The sequence below is a fragment of the Daldinia loculata genome, assembly GCF_022478755.1.
Source record: "Daldinia loculata strain CBS 113971 unplaced genomic scaffold F4817scaffold_5, whole genome shotgun sequence".
In the NCBI taxonomy this organism is placed as follows: Eukaryota; Fungi; Ascomycota; class Sordariomycetes; order Xylariales; family Hypoxylaceae; genus Daldinia; species Daldinia loculata.
In genome coordinates, this window is record NW_026054859.1 from 762120 (window position 1) to 779283 (window position 17164).

Below are 17164 nucleotides of genomic sequence, written 5' to 3' on the forward strand. Positions count from 1 at the left end.
GACCGCTTTTTTTTATTCATTTATTCTTTACCCTGGGTAGTTAATACGTAGGTACCACCTAGGTATGTATGTGTAGACTAAGTATGTAGACTCGGTGAGATTGAGATTCGTATCTTCGCCATCGTCAGCGTTCATGCCGCCTTTTTGGCTGACGGCGGTGTCAACGGCTCGAGGCTAGCCCTGCAGAAAACGTACGATTTGCACAGATTAGATCGAGGCTACCCAAATAAGGGTTTACCGACCGATATGATGTGTACTATGTAATGTCACAGCTCGCGCTAATGTAATCGACGGCTGTCCCGGATATCCGCAGGGTGCGGCCGCGTCTAGCGGTGGAGCTCTAGCCGACGCAACGGCGCTGCTGCTATTAGATTAGGTGCTGTGCCGAAGCTGCGGTAAACCAACCGATCTATGCATTAGTACGGACATTACTCCTAAATTTGGAATAAGGCTTGGAAGGCTTGCTTGGTGACAGGTGTTCGCCATGTTCGCCATGTTCGCCGGCGTCTTGAGTCAGTCTAGTCTGTCTGTCTCACTTTATTGACAAGCCCATCCTGCGCTGACCGGGTCTTGGATAATAATAATAAGCGACTGCGAAAGAGTCGGCCGAGGATAGCGTCTTTCGCGCCGAGAAACGCCAGCGTGTCTTCCTTGTTACATATGTAGTGACGTGTGACGCGAAAGATGGAAAGGTGCATGATCTCGTAGAACGAAGAGCGAATCAATAGAAAGAAAGAAGCTAAAGACTATGAAAAAACCGCTAAGACCGCTGTAAGTCCCAAGCGCCTGTATCGGGAATGTGGGGCATTTTAATCCATGCGATCCGCGCTGCTGCGTTTGGGGGATGTGTTGCAGGGATCTGATTGGAACTTTGAATCTGCATATGCATGTACACATGTATAGTACGAAGTACTTGATTATACAGATATTAGGTAGGTACCTAGGTACATATTATTATTAAGAGATTTATCATTCGTGAGTTGAATATATTAATACGATATCTGAAACTTGGAATATAAGAGATATTATAATAAGTATTAAAGTGCTAGATCGGTCGATCGTGTTCAATATTCGTGATTATCTAGTCAGACTGTTATATAGTAACTCATTGGAATGCCCTTATTTAGGGACGAGGTTACCTTACCTAAGGTACCTATGTATATAGTACCTAGAGGGTGGATGACCACTGCTAATAATCGCTTATAATCTAAACGCCGACGGAATACACTTGTACCTCTTACATCATGCGCACTACCGCTGTTTCTTTAGCAATCTCACCAACCTCATCAATCAAGGTCTAGATCACATTAGCGCAAACAAGACGACTCCTTGTTTCGCCCAATCTTCGAGTGACGTAGGCCACGGCCAAGCTATAGAGGTTTCAGAACACAATTCAATACTAGTTACATTAAAACCCCCGCAATAGATATAGCTAAGAAAGCTCTAAGCTTCGAGCCCCTGAGCAGTAACGCATGAGCAAACCTCGTTGTGAGGAGGGTTTATATTGAGACTGCGATGAGGCGGTGGCTGTAGTCTGGAACTGGGACTTCGGATCTTTATGTGAGCTAAGCGACACCCAAACGGCCTGGATGGGGTGGAGGATCTTGACGATCATCTCAACCGAGAGTGATTCCCGATGCAGGACACATCAGGGTGCCAACCACAGACAGCCCCTTGCAGAAGAGGCGGTGGATCATGAATGCCGAATATTAACTGCGGCTCTGAAGTCACTGCTGCCCGGTCATATGATGCGTCTACTGTCGAATAATATCGGAGCTTGAAGGTTTGGTTGACTCGACGATATTAATGACATCTGCTATGTCATCATTGATGGAAAGGCAATTAATGTATCATTAAATCTACCGAGAAAGGAGAGCTTCGCTTGGCAAGATACTATATTTATATGAAAAAAAGGCAAGGGCCATTTACATAGTAATTAAACGTAGTACGACATCGCATCTATGTTAGGTGTTAGGTATGTAGATGCTTGTGTAGTGTCAACCTCCCTTAGCTGTTTTTAACGGTCATACGCAGACTGTATGTAGTAGTAATTGCACGTAGAAGGAAGACTTACGTAGAATGACGAGAACACCGACATAATGTATGCTACTATATAATAGGAGGCGGTGTCAGCGGAATTGGTAGCCGACCCAATGGAAACCTGGTCAGGGGTGATGCAGCAAATGAGGTCCTATTGGGATTACGACATGGCTCGTCCCAGAAGGACGGGAACTGCGGATAATTCAAATGCATGCCATGGAAGATCAGTCGGCGTCGTGGTTAATTAATCGAAAAACAGAAGAAGAAGCATGTAATACCGCGGATGTACGTCTGCTACCACCCTGCAATCCGGTTGCAGCCTACGAGCCGACTAGGAGGTCAGATCCCTGGGTTGGCAGAAAAAAACTACGGTATGCAGGAAGATGCGAATTGTTCACATCAGGTGATATGTCGTGTAAGTCGATAATGCAACTTGATGTGTTCGCCGCCTGCTGCGTCCCGCCGGGCAGATTTGCCTCTTTGGAAATCCAGACGGGGCTCGACGGCAACGTCATTGGTCTATCGGCCATGGGCGCGAGACCCAATGAGCTGGGCTCCCAATGGGCAGGTGATGCGGACAGCCGAAAGGGCAGACGTCCGACGCCTAGGACAGGCAATCGGCAATCTTGTTGGCTAGGAGGGGGAACCGGAGCTGCTTTATTGGCGACGGGTTAATGGAATATACGGTTAAGATCGAATAGGATTCGAGGGCCGAGGCTGCGGCACCGAGGAGAGGGTGTCATCTGTTGGATCTGATCAACAGAGCTTACTGTTCTCGTTGCGTTACCCGGAAGCCCGACGCTTTGGGAAGCGCGTAACGGTTTTCTGGGATCGAGACATGAAGAGGTTTGATTCAAGAAGATGCTTTATTCGCGATTTTGGTCTATACGCATAGATGGACAGATAGTATTATGATAGATCATGCGGTCAAGGAAATTATGTGTAGGACTATGTGAAATATCACGATGGAAAAAGGGGTTTAATTACCTAGGTACCTCCTAAGATATTCAGCACTTTCAATGAATGACAATGCGAAGTGTAGAAACATAAGATACCTACAAGAAAATCTATAGATTGAGGCGTCTGCCATCTCACTTGCAGACGCGGTAACACAGTCATCTATAGTACATTATTACATATAATAAGGAGGTGAGCGATAGGTAGGGAGTAACTCATGTAATTAAAGGTACGATATTACGAGGGCGAGTACATACGGTAAAGAGAAAGCATGGACATGCTGGGTACCCTCTCATCTCAGCATGATCAACATTGCTGATGAAAATCATCATCAACTAACTAACTAACTAACTAACTAACTTACCCCTGCCCCCCCGCCCATTCGGGCCAGTCCTCGAAAGTCCCCGACGGAAATGGAATTCTCATCTTCCTTATTACCTAGGTAGTTACATACTATGTATGTAGGTAGGCAGTAGGTATGTACACTACAACGGCCCCCACAAGAAAAGCCTCATATGCCTGGCATTGCCAAGACACATCCCGACTCCATCTACCACGCGACTGACCAGGGCTAGGCCCGTGATCTACGAAACGCTATTATGAAATAGGCACTCACCTACGTATTTCCAGCTCGCCTAACCCCGTAGCGCCGCATTACTATGCAATGGGAGTTGCTCCAAGCTGGTAAGCTAGAAGAAAAAAAAACGGTGACGACTGTTGGGTGGTATTTTGCCCTCTTTTTTTTTTCTTCTTCCTTTTTCTTTTTCACTTCCCCCCTCCAAAAACGTAATGGGACTTCTGATTACGGCTACGAGGCGATTGGGGACGTCCGCTTGCGGTAATCGTTATAGTTACACGCTGCGGGCTGGCATGTTACATTTTCCTTGGAATTGTGTGGGTTGGGTCACAACGCGGTCACAACATGCGTGCTTCGCAGGTAACTAACGGAACGTGATGGTGTCGTAGCGCCAAGGGGGACGAGAGGGCTGGTGATCTAGAAAAGAAAGAAAAAACATACACTTTCCTCGCCCGCTATACATATACCTTGCCGGGTTTATTGTATGTAGGTACGGATAGTACATACTTGGGGGTGATACCGAGATCAGCAAGATGCTAGATGGAGTGATGTTAATGCTACACTCTAAAACATCACGGCCCCGCAAGAGAATAAAGACTTAATATATGTACTAACTAGGACTAATATATCTCCATCATATAATATCTCTTTTAAGTTGACTTCGGCCCTATAATACGCAAGTGATGAGCGCCGCAATGCCTACACGTAGAACTTACTACGTCTGTCGTCCTTTTCCTACAATGGTAATGCGCAGACCAAATTGTCTGAGCGTTGAAACCTCCGTTCTATATGTAATAGACCCTTATAGACTAGGGTCATTTGATCCGAGCCGCCAATCTCTTCCTATGTATGCTTAGTTGGCAAACATCCCTCCTAGGCCAGCGCTATGTTCTCTTAGACGATGGGATATTCCCTACGTGTTACTGGTTACGTAGTAATAAGCTTGTTTGACTCCGGTCTTTGGGGTTTCACCCCTGCGTAAATCTCAAAACAAGAGCTTTAGAGCTTAGAGCAAACTTCCCCACGCAGGGGCTGCTTCTCTTCGACATCGAAACAAGGTTACCTGCATGCTAATGTTCCCTCTCCCAGCCACAGCGATGAGGGAAGAAACCCAATGTATGTAGTGTATGCTTTATCGAGTAATGATCCTTGCCTTGCTAGTGTTTTCACGAATAGAGATCGAGATTTGGAGCCACAAGCACAGGAACAAGATTGCCAAGAACACCCTTTTGATATTTCTCTTAATTCTGGTTCTCACGGCTTGCCTGAAGCTAAGCCGGTTTTAGTCATCTAGATTCATCTTCCATCATACAGAAGCTATTTCGCCCGTCTCTCCACCGAGATCTGCGTTGGGTTCGACCCATTGCTCTGTTGGTACAGTTTCTCATTCCCCCCCTTTCTTTGCAGTCCTTATTCTATACATTAGGACTAGATAAAAAATATCCAAGAAAAAATAGTAGTAATAATAATCATCCGTAGAAAACCGTGAACGAGGGTAAGATTGCTCTTGTTTTTGGATGTTCCAGCACATATCCCTCTCTCAGTATGATTCGTAAACGCCGGTGTAAATGCCCCGAGTTGGTAGTCCGATGCGCCTCGTCAATGAACAGTCAAGTCACATCCTGCGCAGATAAAATGCAACCCGTACCCTATCCCGCAATTCCCAATCCCAGTAAGCAAAAGGCAGACCGCCTCTTCCGCCAACTCATCCCAACAACAATCGAAAATATACGGTCCTAATTTCAGACAGGTATTTCGGGTAGGCGAAACAATGTCGGAAAGCGAAAAATAAAACAGCGAGTGCTTTTGAGAAACGAAGGCGGCCGTTCAAGTTCGTAACGTAGCCCCCTGGTTGGGTATCAAATGCATCCTTCATATCCCTGACTTTCTGGTCCTTCCAACCTCCTCTTCGGATAGCCGCACAAGACTTAAGTCCACATTAGGAATAAAACAATAAATAATAACAACGTCGAACGTTTATGTCGAGACTGGGTTGGTGCTTTAGTGGTGAGAGTTGCCGTTGTCGTGACATCCGCGCTCGTGCCTTTTCATATTGCTTCGTACGCTAAACGCCTTCCCGCAGCCCGCGTGAGGGCACTTGAAGGGCTTCTCGCCGGTGTGCGAGTGGCTATGAATTCGTAGCGAGCTTGGTCTCGAAAACGCCTTGTTGCAGGTCTGGCAGATGTAACGGTCCTGTGACTGCGGGAAAGACGCCGCCGAGGATGGCGAAATGTAGTGATGGTGTTGCCACGGGTTGGCCCCCTGAGTTGGCGCTAGAGACACCGTTACTGGTAGGGGAGGAAACGCCTGTTGCCTGATAAGCTTATGTCCTTTATACCCACCGAACCATGAATTAGACAAACCTGTGGCAATGGCCTCTGGTAGTAGAGCCCCGAGATCTGCGGTTGAGCTGCGTGAACTCCTGGGAGAGTGGCGGGATAGTAGGCTGGTACTGGCGTCTGACCCAAGTATGGCGCAGTAAAAGCGGGTTGCGAATATGCCGGAGCTTGCATGGACATACGAGGTGCCACCGCGGCCGCCATCTGATGGCGGTGAACATCCTCTAGCGGTGGGGTCGTCTCGTAATAGTAGTTTGGTCCCGATACAACAGAAACTGATCTCGTCGACGGTGAGTTGTAGCCATCAAAGGACGCATCTGAACTCATAGGGGGGGTAGGAGGTAAAGCGGCTCGAGGAGCGCTGCTCGCACAGTGAGCCGAATTCGGTCGAGTCTCTACCTTCACCGATGGTGCTACCCCGGAGTTTAGTACGGTGCCTTTCATAACAAAGTTGCTTAACCCGTTCATACCTTGCTGAGACTGAGGCGACTGCTCAGTCGTTGGCGATCCACCGTCTGCCATTACTAATAAGTTGGAGATCGAGGGAAGAGAGCATTTCGAGGTTTCGTCCATTGGAGGCGAAGGGGGCGGTTGTGGATATCCGTACTGAGCACCAGGCTGGTTCGTGTATATGGCTGTAGCCATCGTGTATATATATAATATTATGTATGTATGTATGTATGTTGGCGAACTATTGTATAACTCAAGACTCTTGAGCTGTTGTTGATATTAGGAACTAGAGATTTTGGTCGACGATAGTCGTATATATTAGCTGCTGTGTTTATTCGACAAAGATATATTTAGCTCCTGGAATCCTCGGTATGTAAAAGGCGATTAACGATTCGTAGTACGACGAAGCTTGAGATTATGTACGGGGAGTGTGGATACTTAAGTATAGACAGTAGGTGGTGGACGAGTTACGAGGGTTGACGATGTATCTATCAGATCTTCCCGGGAGGTATAATATAAACGACGATCAAGCGTCAATCCATACAATAATCCCTGGAGAACAACTGTCACAAATTGGGTGTGGGTCACGGCAGACCTGGGTCGAAATCAACAGTAGATCGCCGGTATCGAAGGTACTCCTGCATCATCGGCAAGTACTTATAGCGCCCCCTATTAATGGACGAGCCCTGATGTATTGGAGTTCCATGTGCGGCGATGGGACTCTGGAACTGCTTATGCTTGCCCGCCTCTTTTTAGTGGTCCCAATTCCCCAAGTATGGGCTGATGCAAGGGTAGTAGTAGTAGTAGTAGTACGTACAGTATGTATTATAGTGTATATGTATTATATTGATGGGAGAAGCTATGGTGTGTAGTGTAGGTAGTCCAGTTGTAGTCAGGTAGTGTAAGTGTAGGTATGTACATACCTACATGTGGGTGAGATCGAAGGATGGACGTAGGAGAACGGCTCCGCTGGGATTCTCGTGGGATCGCTGAAGGTCAAACGGCTACTGGCTACGCCTATGCACCGGCAAGGGTCTAATAAGACGTCCGTGTGCGTGGTCTTCTGCACTCTGGACATCCCCGGTGGACCGTTTAAGCTCATCCCTTCTCTTTCTCTTCTCCTTCTGCCTCCTCGCTCTAAGGTCTTGGCTAGTCAAGGCTAGCACGGTCGTTGAGATACCTATGTGGTTATGGTTATGGTACTGGCACTGCTGGGTGCATGGGCGCATCCGGGTCACCATTTCCCCTTAGGGGCATATTGCCGGCCGGATAGTTGGTCTGTGACCCCTGTCTTGGTACACTTCGGACAAGGGGCCTGGTTTAGTTCATGTGGAGGTAGGGGACTTGAGACGACTAGAGACGACAGTAGGCTTGAGGTTAGTGCCGCAAGCTTCGTTGATACTATCTTTTAAGCCCTGCCGAGCCCGTGCTGTGACCGGATTGTCAAGCTGATCTTATGCCGTTCCTCCCCACGAGCCCTGACAACGCACACGCTGCAACGCTTCTCCGTGCGTCTGTCATTCTTTTCGGATGACAGCCTCTCTCTTGCCCCAAAATGTTTTGATCTATCTAGACCATGCTGCAGATTGTCAGATCTATCTATCCGCGAGGGTAATGTTTGGGCTGACCTATTCGGGAACAGCGGGCAATAGAGCATTGATCAAGACCTGCAACAAGGAGGTCTTCGGTAGACAAGTTGCCGTGCTCGACAGACGAACAATCCCGTGCACCCGCAGTAGCGTCTTGATGTTTATGTGTTTATTTTGTATATTCATCTTTGCTTATACGGATGATCCTAGTGTATGGGTAGTAGAGCCAGCCGGTCAAGACTATGTAAATGATGTCCTAAAAGAGTTCTCACGTGTTCGTTCATGGGGTTCCGTAGGCGGTCTACGGGGTTTAAAGCGGTCATGGATTCTATCTAGCTTGATCGATATCAATAGTAATAGGATCTATTGGTTGCAAATCAGACCACAACCGCCCGTATCTGCTAGGTCGTCATAGGATACTAAAAGTAGGATGCTGAGATGAGCCTTACCTGTGGGATGGGAATAGGTATCCGAGAAGAGGGTCTTCGCATGTCAAGCTCCGTATGTAGACGGTAGGCCTACACTACGACAGGTCCATGACCAGCTCCATAAGGAACCACTTAATCCTTGGCGATAGGAGATAGCCTCATTAAACAAACCATTATGCTTTCATACGTAATACCCTTAGATCCATATGGCATAGACACCGCCTAGCTCTCTAGGACGTAAGATTTTAATAGATGGCACGGTAGTTAATGAGTATGCATATATTATCGACGTTAGCGTTACCGTTACCGATCTGCTAGTAAGATCTAAGCATAGTTTCTAGGCATAATTGAAGGATTATGACGATATGACATCGCCAATAATATATTTTATTTTTTTCCAAAAAACATTCGGAGGCTTTTTCAGAAACGAATGCCAATCTCAAATGATCGGCAACTTGGCTCCAGGAATCTGCTTCGCTTAGGCACGGTGGTCTGTGACTAGCAAGGGTTTATTTTGCCCTGGGACTACCATTTTATTTTTTCTTCGGTCATGCCTTTGACTTTTAACGTGGTCTATGATCGACAGCCTACTCCCCTTCGGGACGACACCTCTTTTACTTGGACCTACGAACCCCTGTCCCCCTGACACTCTAACTCCCAAGGCGAGACACCCCGTAAAGAGATGGCATAAAGGAATAAGCCAGTTCCGAGTTATCTGGCACGAGCCAAGTTACTACAGAACTTAAACTGTCTTGAATTCTAACTAACTAACTAATTAACTAATATTTGTGATATTTGATAGATTGAATTGAGACATATGCAAACTCCATCTAGTATGTATTGTGATATTCCATAGCTTAAGCCGGTGCATGAATACGTTCGTAAAGAATAACGGCCGCCAAGTTAGCCAACAGTAAAATTATCTGCCCTTGCGATCGCGCCGCGTCATGCACTACACCAAGGTCCGAAGGCGGCTTCTAGATTTTGCACTTGGAATTGTTAACGAATAAGCTACGAGTGGAATCGACAAGTCCAAGCGGCGGGAGAAGCTAGAAACCACGTGAGGTCTTAAGATGGCTTGCTTTTTCTACTAGCTTCGTGTACGGATCGCTTCAAAGCATGGAAACTGAGTTGAGGCTTGCATAACGGCGCGCTAGATGAACGCCAGAATAACGCCAGAACATGTTAGTATATCAGTAACTACTATGATAGCACCCAACCGCTATCATAGTACTTACGTAGGCCTAACTAGACTTCCCCTCTCCTTATTTGTTATATAGGTACCCTCTATGTTTACCTAGTTAACCTATCCTATGATATGTCAAGGCCTAACGCTATTGTGTACTTATGCCCAGCATGAGAAGTTGGTCAGATGAATTGAATTGGATGCTTATTGGAACTTAAAAGGAACTGCTATCGAGTCGGGTTTTTACCACGCGGTAATTATTTCTTAGCGCTTGCGAGTAATAATAATATTAATCTCACACTACTGTATTCCGTACACGTGGAAGTACTTCATGTACGAAAAGGGGGTATATATAGCACGGACATTATACGTTTAAGCTTCACACTTACCAGGTAGCTAGTCTTTTTCTATGCCGTAGCCGGGTCATTGCTCGTGTTTTGTTATAATAGCTAGTATACTATATCAAAAGCTTCCCCTCCTAAGCATATGGCTTCGTTTCAGTATTGTGCTCAACTTAATTATACGAATTACGCTGGTCTCGATCTAAGAAGGTATCGTGAGGCTTAGTGGGTGTAGTACAGGTTAAACTACATAGATCTCGAAGCAATAGATTAAACATGCTCAACTAACTCGAAATAGTTATTTAAAAACGGAACTACCTCGGAGGCTCTAGCTTAATCCCTGTCTATAATGATAATATGTTGGTGTTCTAGGTGGGTAGCAGAACAATCTACACGCTCTCCCCCGCGAACATCCTACCAAACAGCATGTAAATTGCTTTATCCACTCTGTTGGTTTTCTCAGAGTTATTATAGCTCACCCCACCCCATCTGACATGGAATACCTGGGGATGTTCTCTAAGCGATGGACGCTAAGGCACTATGCTGATCTCATGTCACCCGGCTCCCGCAAGCTACTCCCCCGACGGCGTCCTTAGACCCATGCTTGCCTATGTCGATCTCGACCCCTAAATCCAGGCTTTTTGATGAGCAGTCACGTTTCTTTCGGATCACTTTCCTGGAATCGATGTCATCACTTCCCATAGCAACAATATTATGGCTTTATCGTTCATATTCTCGACCGTATTAGGCATTCTTTTTTGTTTCATGTAGTAGCATTTTTGAGATTTAGTAGATGAGCGACTTAACTAGGAAATCGAGCCTTCGGTGCATAGACGCGTCGCGCATTCGCGATCCTTTTGTAAAAAGATACGACGTTAACGATGAGGATGCCGGGGTTGGAGATGGCTCTGATCGACAGATTTTCCAGTCAGCCCTACCGTGTTCGTTTATTAAAAAAGACGTAGTCCTGCCGGCACATTGCCGTTTTGTGACACCGACGTTCTTCAGAATGTAAGAAGCTCTACACCACATCGTAAACATTCCAATATTCTCTATGTCATCACGTTGCACTGAGATTGAAGCTACTTGCAGCTATGATAATTCTTCCAGAATCTAGTACCTACAGTTAAGTCTATCGGGGTTTATAACCGGATTCGTTCAAGACGGGGTAGTGAGATCGACGATCTGGGCAAGGGCCATTGGTCCCGAGCCATGGAAGTCTTTCCCATTAATCATCCATTTTTGTCCTTACAACTTTACAGGGACCAGCGGTTTTCCCAATCAGGATATGCACTCACAAGATTGAGACAGATGAACGAATGTTAATCTAAGATCGTTATCTCAGTAAGACTTTCATTTAGCTATTTTTTCTTGAATCATACGTAGACCTTGAAGCTAGTTCCGTGTGATAATGTAATAAATGTTCCAGCCTTAGAGGCAAATATTTTCAAGCACGTATTAATAGTATTATCAAAGCTATCTAATAGTAGTCTTTAGCAAAAACCAACCCCTTAGTAATGACGGGAATGAGCTACAAACTGTAAACAGTTTAGCTTCTAATGCGTGGTAATTACTTTACTTGTTTCTCAAGGCGTAGTGACTGTTCTGAGGCGCAAGTATATCGTATACTTTCCGTTCAGACGGTACCATGACTTCCCCCGCCCCAATGACGCCCAACGACGAATCACCAGAATAGCCATGAACTGATGCCCAACGAGGACTAACCTGTCAAGTATTTGAAGGGTCTCTGTGGTATTGGATACGACAAGGGACGACTAAGACCCCTATTACCACGTACTCGATGGTCAGCTTCAACCATTAAGCCGGGTAAAAGAAATGCTAACCAAATCGTGCTCCTCCAATCACTACAATGCAAGAGACACCAGTACAAAATACACTCATATCTGCCTACTTAGTATTACGTTTGCATTGTACGTGCAGCACGGCATCGGACCATATAGGAATCAAAGAGGACTCATAATAGACTAAAACTCTTCAGTGACTACCCGTGTGCTTTAGTATTGGCTAGAAGGATTCAACCCAAGTCTCCTCCGCTTCCTAAGATCTCCGAATGCCGCGGCCAGTTAGGATGCTTTGCAGCGGCAGTAAGGCAGTCATCTTTCTGTACATATATGCAGGCTCAGGCTCAACTTACCATCGTTACATGCGTGAGCTTCGGTAACTATGACAGACGGGCTATGTCATTGCATATTACATTTGCTTTTTCTTCTTCTCGGGTTATAATGGAACTGGCCCGTCGAGCGGGAAACGAGGGCTCACACGAATTCTCTAGGCAACGAAGAGTGCATCTCCGCATCGACTACCAGTTAAATCATCTGTAATGGGCTGATGTGGCTGTTTCTACGACACATGTAACGGCCTAGATCGACCTTAATGATGTATTGATATGCTATGCATGGGATATTAGATGCAAGCAAGGGTTCGTATTATATGACCAAGTCAGTAAAAACCTCGGGCAGTGAGCCGCATCCAGCGTCGTCCTCGTGGCATGGATAGAACTATTCTATACGAATTAACATCGATTGTGTTCACCGGTGAGATCACATCCTCTACGAGAATGCTACGATAATGCCGTCTAATCACCAATACTATGAAGCTACTCGAGGTTATAGTCTGAAAAATTCATCTAACGATCGGCTCAACCTTACAAAACAGCTGACCATTTTACATATTTTATATTATAGTTATATTTAAAACCATTGAACTGACTAGGACATCACAGTTACTGAACTATTAAGGGGTTATAGTTTGAACAACTCAGTATTGCTCTCTACCTAGAATACGACATTAGTAATATAAAGGGGGCTAAACCAGCATTGCAAAAACAATCTTTACGATATAATGTTCTTCAAGCGAACCAAGCCATATTGTAACCTATAACAGCCACAGTATACTTCAATCTACCAATTTCCACGGGCATTCAGCTATCAGCCAAGCCGGGTTATTCAGCTGCGGTCGAAGGGCAAATCCAACCGAGACAGGTATCTATGCACTCCGCGAAAATATCGTCCTCATAGATCTCCGTGGTATGCCCGACATCTAGCATTACGAAATAGTACTGCAAGTTATAGTATTGATGTGAGCTGACTGCCTAATATCCTTTCCCCAACAATATCCTACCCAAAGCCAGACTGCTTCCCCAAGCTGACGGGACTTCCACAATACTGATTATAATGCGGAGTAGCCTATGCTATAGTGCATCTGTGATACCTATATGTATGCAATGTGAATGACGATAATCTGCTTCCGCTTACAACCGCCGTGGATCGCTGCATGCAACCTGGGCGTCAATATTTCGACTTCCCCTTAATCAAGAGCAGCTGGACGACCTTATACACTGCATATATACGTAATTTATACGAATTGCTGCAACGCGGTAGTGGCTTACAAGGTAGGTAGTCACATGAATTCACATGCACCGAGGATGATGCTCCGGAGTCGGCCGTATACCGGAAATCTGATAGGGAATACATGTCGCGATCTTACATAGATAAATTGCGCTTCTGGAAATACCGAGTAGGGACCACACGTAGATCCGAGTGTTAAAGTTACAGGTCACATATCACAGCAGGTCTACGTAGTAAATAAGCAAAGCTTTCTCTCTTTTTTCTTTCTTTCTACTTGTACTATGTAGGCAGCCTTATTTATTTAGTCGAGCGACATGGCAGCATGGTTACACCCATGATCCTCCATTCTACCCACGCCGTTGGGCTGGGACTGCAAGCAGGGGTCTAGGATGAATGGAAGTTGCTGCAAATCTAACTTCTAAGTACTTGCGCCGGCCTGATGCATTTTGCAGTCATGTACATACAACAACCACCTCGGCGCATACGTAGGGGGCTATCATTTACCAGTCTTTTTTGGAGTAATAAGCCTCGACTCAGCAACCTATATTCTAGGTTAGCGGGGTATCGATCTAATGGCGCTCATCGTACGTCTAAGATGCTGTAGATCACCCGAGTAGATCCCTAGGGATACTTGGAGAAGCCCTACTTTTGAATCTTTCATAATACAGGTTTGTACTAGATGCACGTAAAGTTCAATACGACTCAAGCAGTATCTCGTTTGTTTCCGAATATACCCCCCTTTACCAGCATTAAATGACTAGTGACACTCTAGATTCTATATGGACATACTTATATACATACTACCTATACTACACATACGCAATAGCTGGGTGTTAATGTCGATCATGGATTACCCCTTCTACTTCGGCTCCATCCGGTAGGAGCTGTCAGCTTTTGTATAATGACACTGACAGCCCTGATTTATATTGCGGCAAGCTCGGTATTGGTTGGACTCATAGGCTAGATGACCCGAAGTAACAGTCACTATTCTAAAAAGCGACACATAATCCGTAAGATCGCTAGGCTCCCTAGGCTCCCTAGGCTTCCTAAGCTCCCGAGATTAGGATATTTCGTTGGCGCAGCTGCAGCCTCCCGTAAGGGCAAGCTGAGCATCATCCCATGGCCCCCGCTGCTGGGAGCCGCGAGTCTTGACCATGGGCCATGGCATGATTTTATTATATGACTCAGCCTGTTCCCCGGACTCGTCGCGCGGTACCTACCTAGGTAGTGTGGCCGGTGGCTGGGAAGCGTTAGAGGAATAAGCAAAAAGCTCTTCTGCGTGCGACCGGGGAAAAGCTACGCCTCATCTCCTAAATAGGTATAAGCTGATATGAATCTTGATCAGTATCCGCCTACAGTATCCAGACACGCATGTACCTACCCTTAGCTCTCACCGGAACATACCTGAGCGCCTCTCAGCACTAAGGGAAACCCAACGTCTAATGTTACTCACGTGGCTGACGGGATCACTTCTCGAACCCTTGCTATCGGATCTAGATGTCTTTCACGATGTTTCATATACGCGTGTCCAACTCGTGAAGCGCAAATAGCTTCGATATTCTTGCTTCTTGTGTCTTCGTCTAATAAGCGATACACACAAGGACAACGAGACAAAACGAAACGTAAACGACAGTAGTATTTATGACAGATCGCTAGGCGTATCCTTGCGGCGTGGTCTTAATTTCACTCCTATTAGCCTTTCCCATTTGTGCATAGATTTGCGTGCCTCGACGTCGACTACGTCTAGACTTACCTAGCTTAACCATTCTCACACCTAGGTATGTCAAACCTCAGTCGCGCGTCATCACAACATCGTCGACTTTCCAGCTTTTCGGGACGTCTAGGAAATCCACAGATAGATAGCCTACTCTACGCTCGTCGCCACCGTTATATTAATGTTTAGCTTTTCGCAATATCACTAGACTAGCTTGGTAAATGAAGCGGGTAGGTAGACTACCTATATTCCGCCACTTTCTGCAAGCAATCACATCTAGATCGACCGACCAAGAAAGGGACAAGACACGGCACGGCGCGGGATAACTTCAGCACTTTAAGATAGTGGCGAGGCGAGGCGGTTCGGAAAGCTCTTCCTGGACGCCTCCTAGCGTGTAAGCCAAAAAAAAAACTACTCACCGGATGCAGCCTTCCTATGCGTCGTCCCCTACACCCGGGACGCCGATCCCCCATCCCGCGCTGTTGGCTGGGATCTCAACGACGATCAGTAGGCGGTCGCTCGCTGTACGCACCAGTCCTCGGCGTGCGTACGGGACCTATTCCACGTGTCGATCATCTGGCGTGGTCTAGCCAGTGGGGGAGTTCCGTAGCTCAGGAAGCCTGAGTTCGTATCACGGCAAATAGTTTCGTTGCGTTACCTAGCATGGGCTCACGTAGCTTTACTTGCGTATAGATGACGCCGATCTTGTCTCATAGGCGCAATTCCTCGTATATTACTAGCGGGATTCTACTGATATGCCGTGAATTATACCTGTCGTCAGCAGGTCTTGTCTCTAATGCCGGTAGCCCTATCTCCACAAACGGGCGTAGTAAATGTGCAACGTCAGAAGCTCTGTTTGTTTGCTTAATCTGTGACAAGTTAACTCCGAGGTCTTTAGCCTCCCTCATATCCTACGCCATCTGTCCGAACGTTATTATTCTATTTTTGAGGGGGGATAGAGGTAGATTCTATAGCCCCCCCTTACCGCCAACTGGTAGAGGGTCTCCAAGCCAGCGCTGATTATCACGTAGCATTATGCCGGGATTTGCATTCAGCCACGCTGAAACGACTGCCGTGTACGTTTTCCTTATCGCGATCGTGGAAACCGGCGTGAGAGGAATTGCTGCCACCGGTCAGTTAGAAGCCTAACAAACCAGCCAGCAACTGGGCATAGGTACCTAGGTGGACGAAGCACGTACACAAGCGAGCTGCACTCGATAAATGTGCCCAGGCCTAAAAATGAGAACAACATGCCACCGAATCACATCACGTATGTGTCTCTAATTTGAGCGGGTATAAAGTCTTTCACGAGCCAATCTGGCGGCTACTTGGCAAATAAGCCGGGTTTGGCACGTAGAGCTGTCGAAGACGATTCTATTTCCTGATATAGATATGCCGTATCCTTCGAGAGCTACTCCTCGCAGCCAATTATTATAAATGACTTCAAGCAGATAATAAACAACCGGCGACGAGAGCAGAGCTTGGCGGACATGGCTCTGTTTGTAACCCTAAAACCTGGCAGGATCCAGCCGTATCCTGGGCTTCAGGCGTTGTCATACTCTAAAAGTTGGCTGAAATAGTGAGCCTATTCGACGGCTACATCCAGTGGTTCACGCAGCATATACTTTGAGTGACCTATGCAAGAGTAGAGAGCCACCGACGATATGTTACTACGTGATGATTCGACTCAGCTTCGAAACGGCCAGCTCCTTTCGAGCGAATACCAGCATTACTGGTCCTAACATATCTCGTGACTGCGGGGGCCGCGTACGTTACGCTTGCCTACGGACCTTTCTAGACGAGAGCTGATGGGTGAAGCTGGATTACAATGGAGCTTAGATCACCTAGACTATTTCATGACGGAAAGATAATGAATGCTCATAGTCGTAAGGGTTGTCATTGTGAATACATGGCAGCTTTAGTTGATATAATCATCATGATATAAGGTAGACATTCTAGTCTTGATACCGCAACCAGCATAGTGTATTGGCGACAACCATTTAAACTACAAGGCGGGACACCTACATAGACACCTCTATACTCACTTACAGGGACTCCCCAGCTTAGATTAGTCAACTGACCCATCCTATTCTTGAACCTCATCCAACCCCTATTGTCTGTATCACCACTATACCTAGACTGAAGGCGATGGGGATGCACCACGTATTTACACGT

At 46.4% G+C, this 17164-nt stretch overlaps 3 protein-coding genes across 3 annotated transcripts; 2 read left to right on the forward strand and 1 right to left on the reverse strand.

Annotated features, from left to right (window-relative positions):
- Positions 1-5444: 5444 nt before the first annotated feature.
- On the reverse strand, positions 5445-6701 carry F4817DRAFT_216938 (uncharacterized protein). Its single transcript, XM_049298769.1, has 3 exons — positions 6384-6701; positions 5938-6326; positions 5445-5881 (listed from the first exon to the last, which is right to left on the reverse strand). Exons 1-3 carry the CDS (start codon positions 6556-6558, stop codon positions 5576-5578), a joined length of 870 nt encoding a protein of 289 aa, XP_049162780.1. The 5' UTR covers positions 6559-6701; the 3' UTR covers positions 5445-5575.
- F4817DRAFT_216997 (uncharacterized protein) lies at positions 6598-7301 on the forward strand. The gene has a single exon (XM_049298771.1). It carries the CDS (start codon positions 6846-6848, stop codon positions 7233-7235), a length of 390 nt encoding a protein of 129 aa, XP_049162781.1. The 5' UTR covers positions 6598-6845; the 3' UTR covers positions 7236-7301.
- Positions 7302-7748: 447 nt separating this feature from the next.
- On the forward strand, positions 7749-8471 carry F4817DRAFT_216925 (uncharacterized protein). The gene has a single exon (XM_049298768.1). The coding sequence runs from the start codon at positions 7894-7896 to the stop codon at positions 8365-8367; it is 474 nt and encodes a 157-aa protein (XP_049162782.1). The 5' UTR covers positions 7749-7893; the 3' UTR covers positions 8368-8471.
- Positions 8472-17164: the final 8693 nt, after the last annotated feature.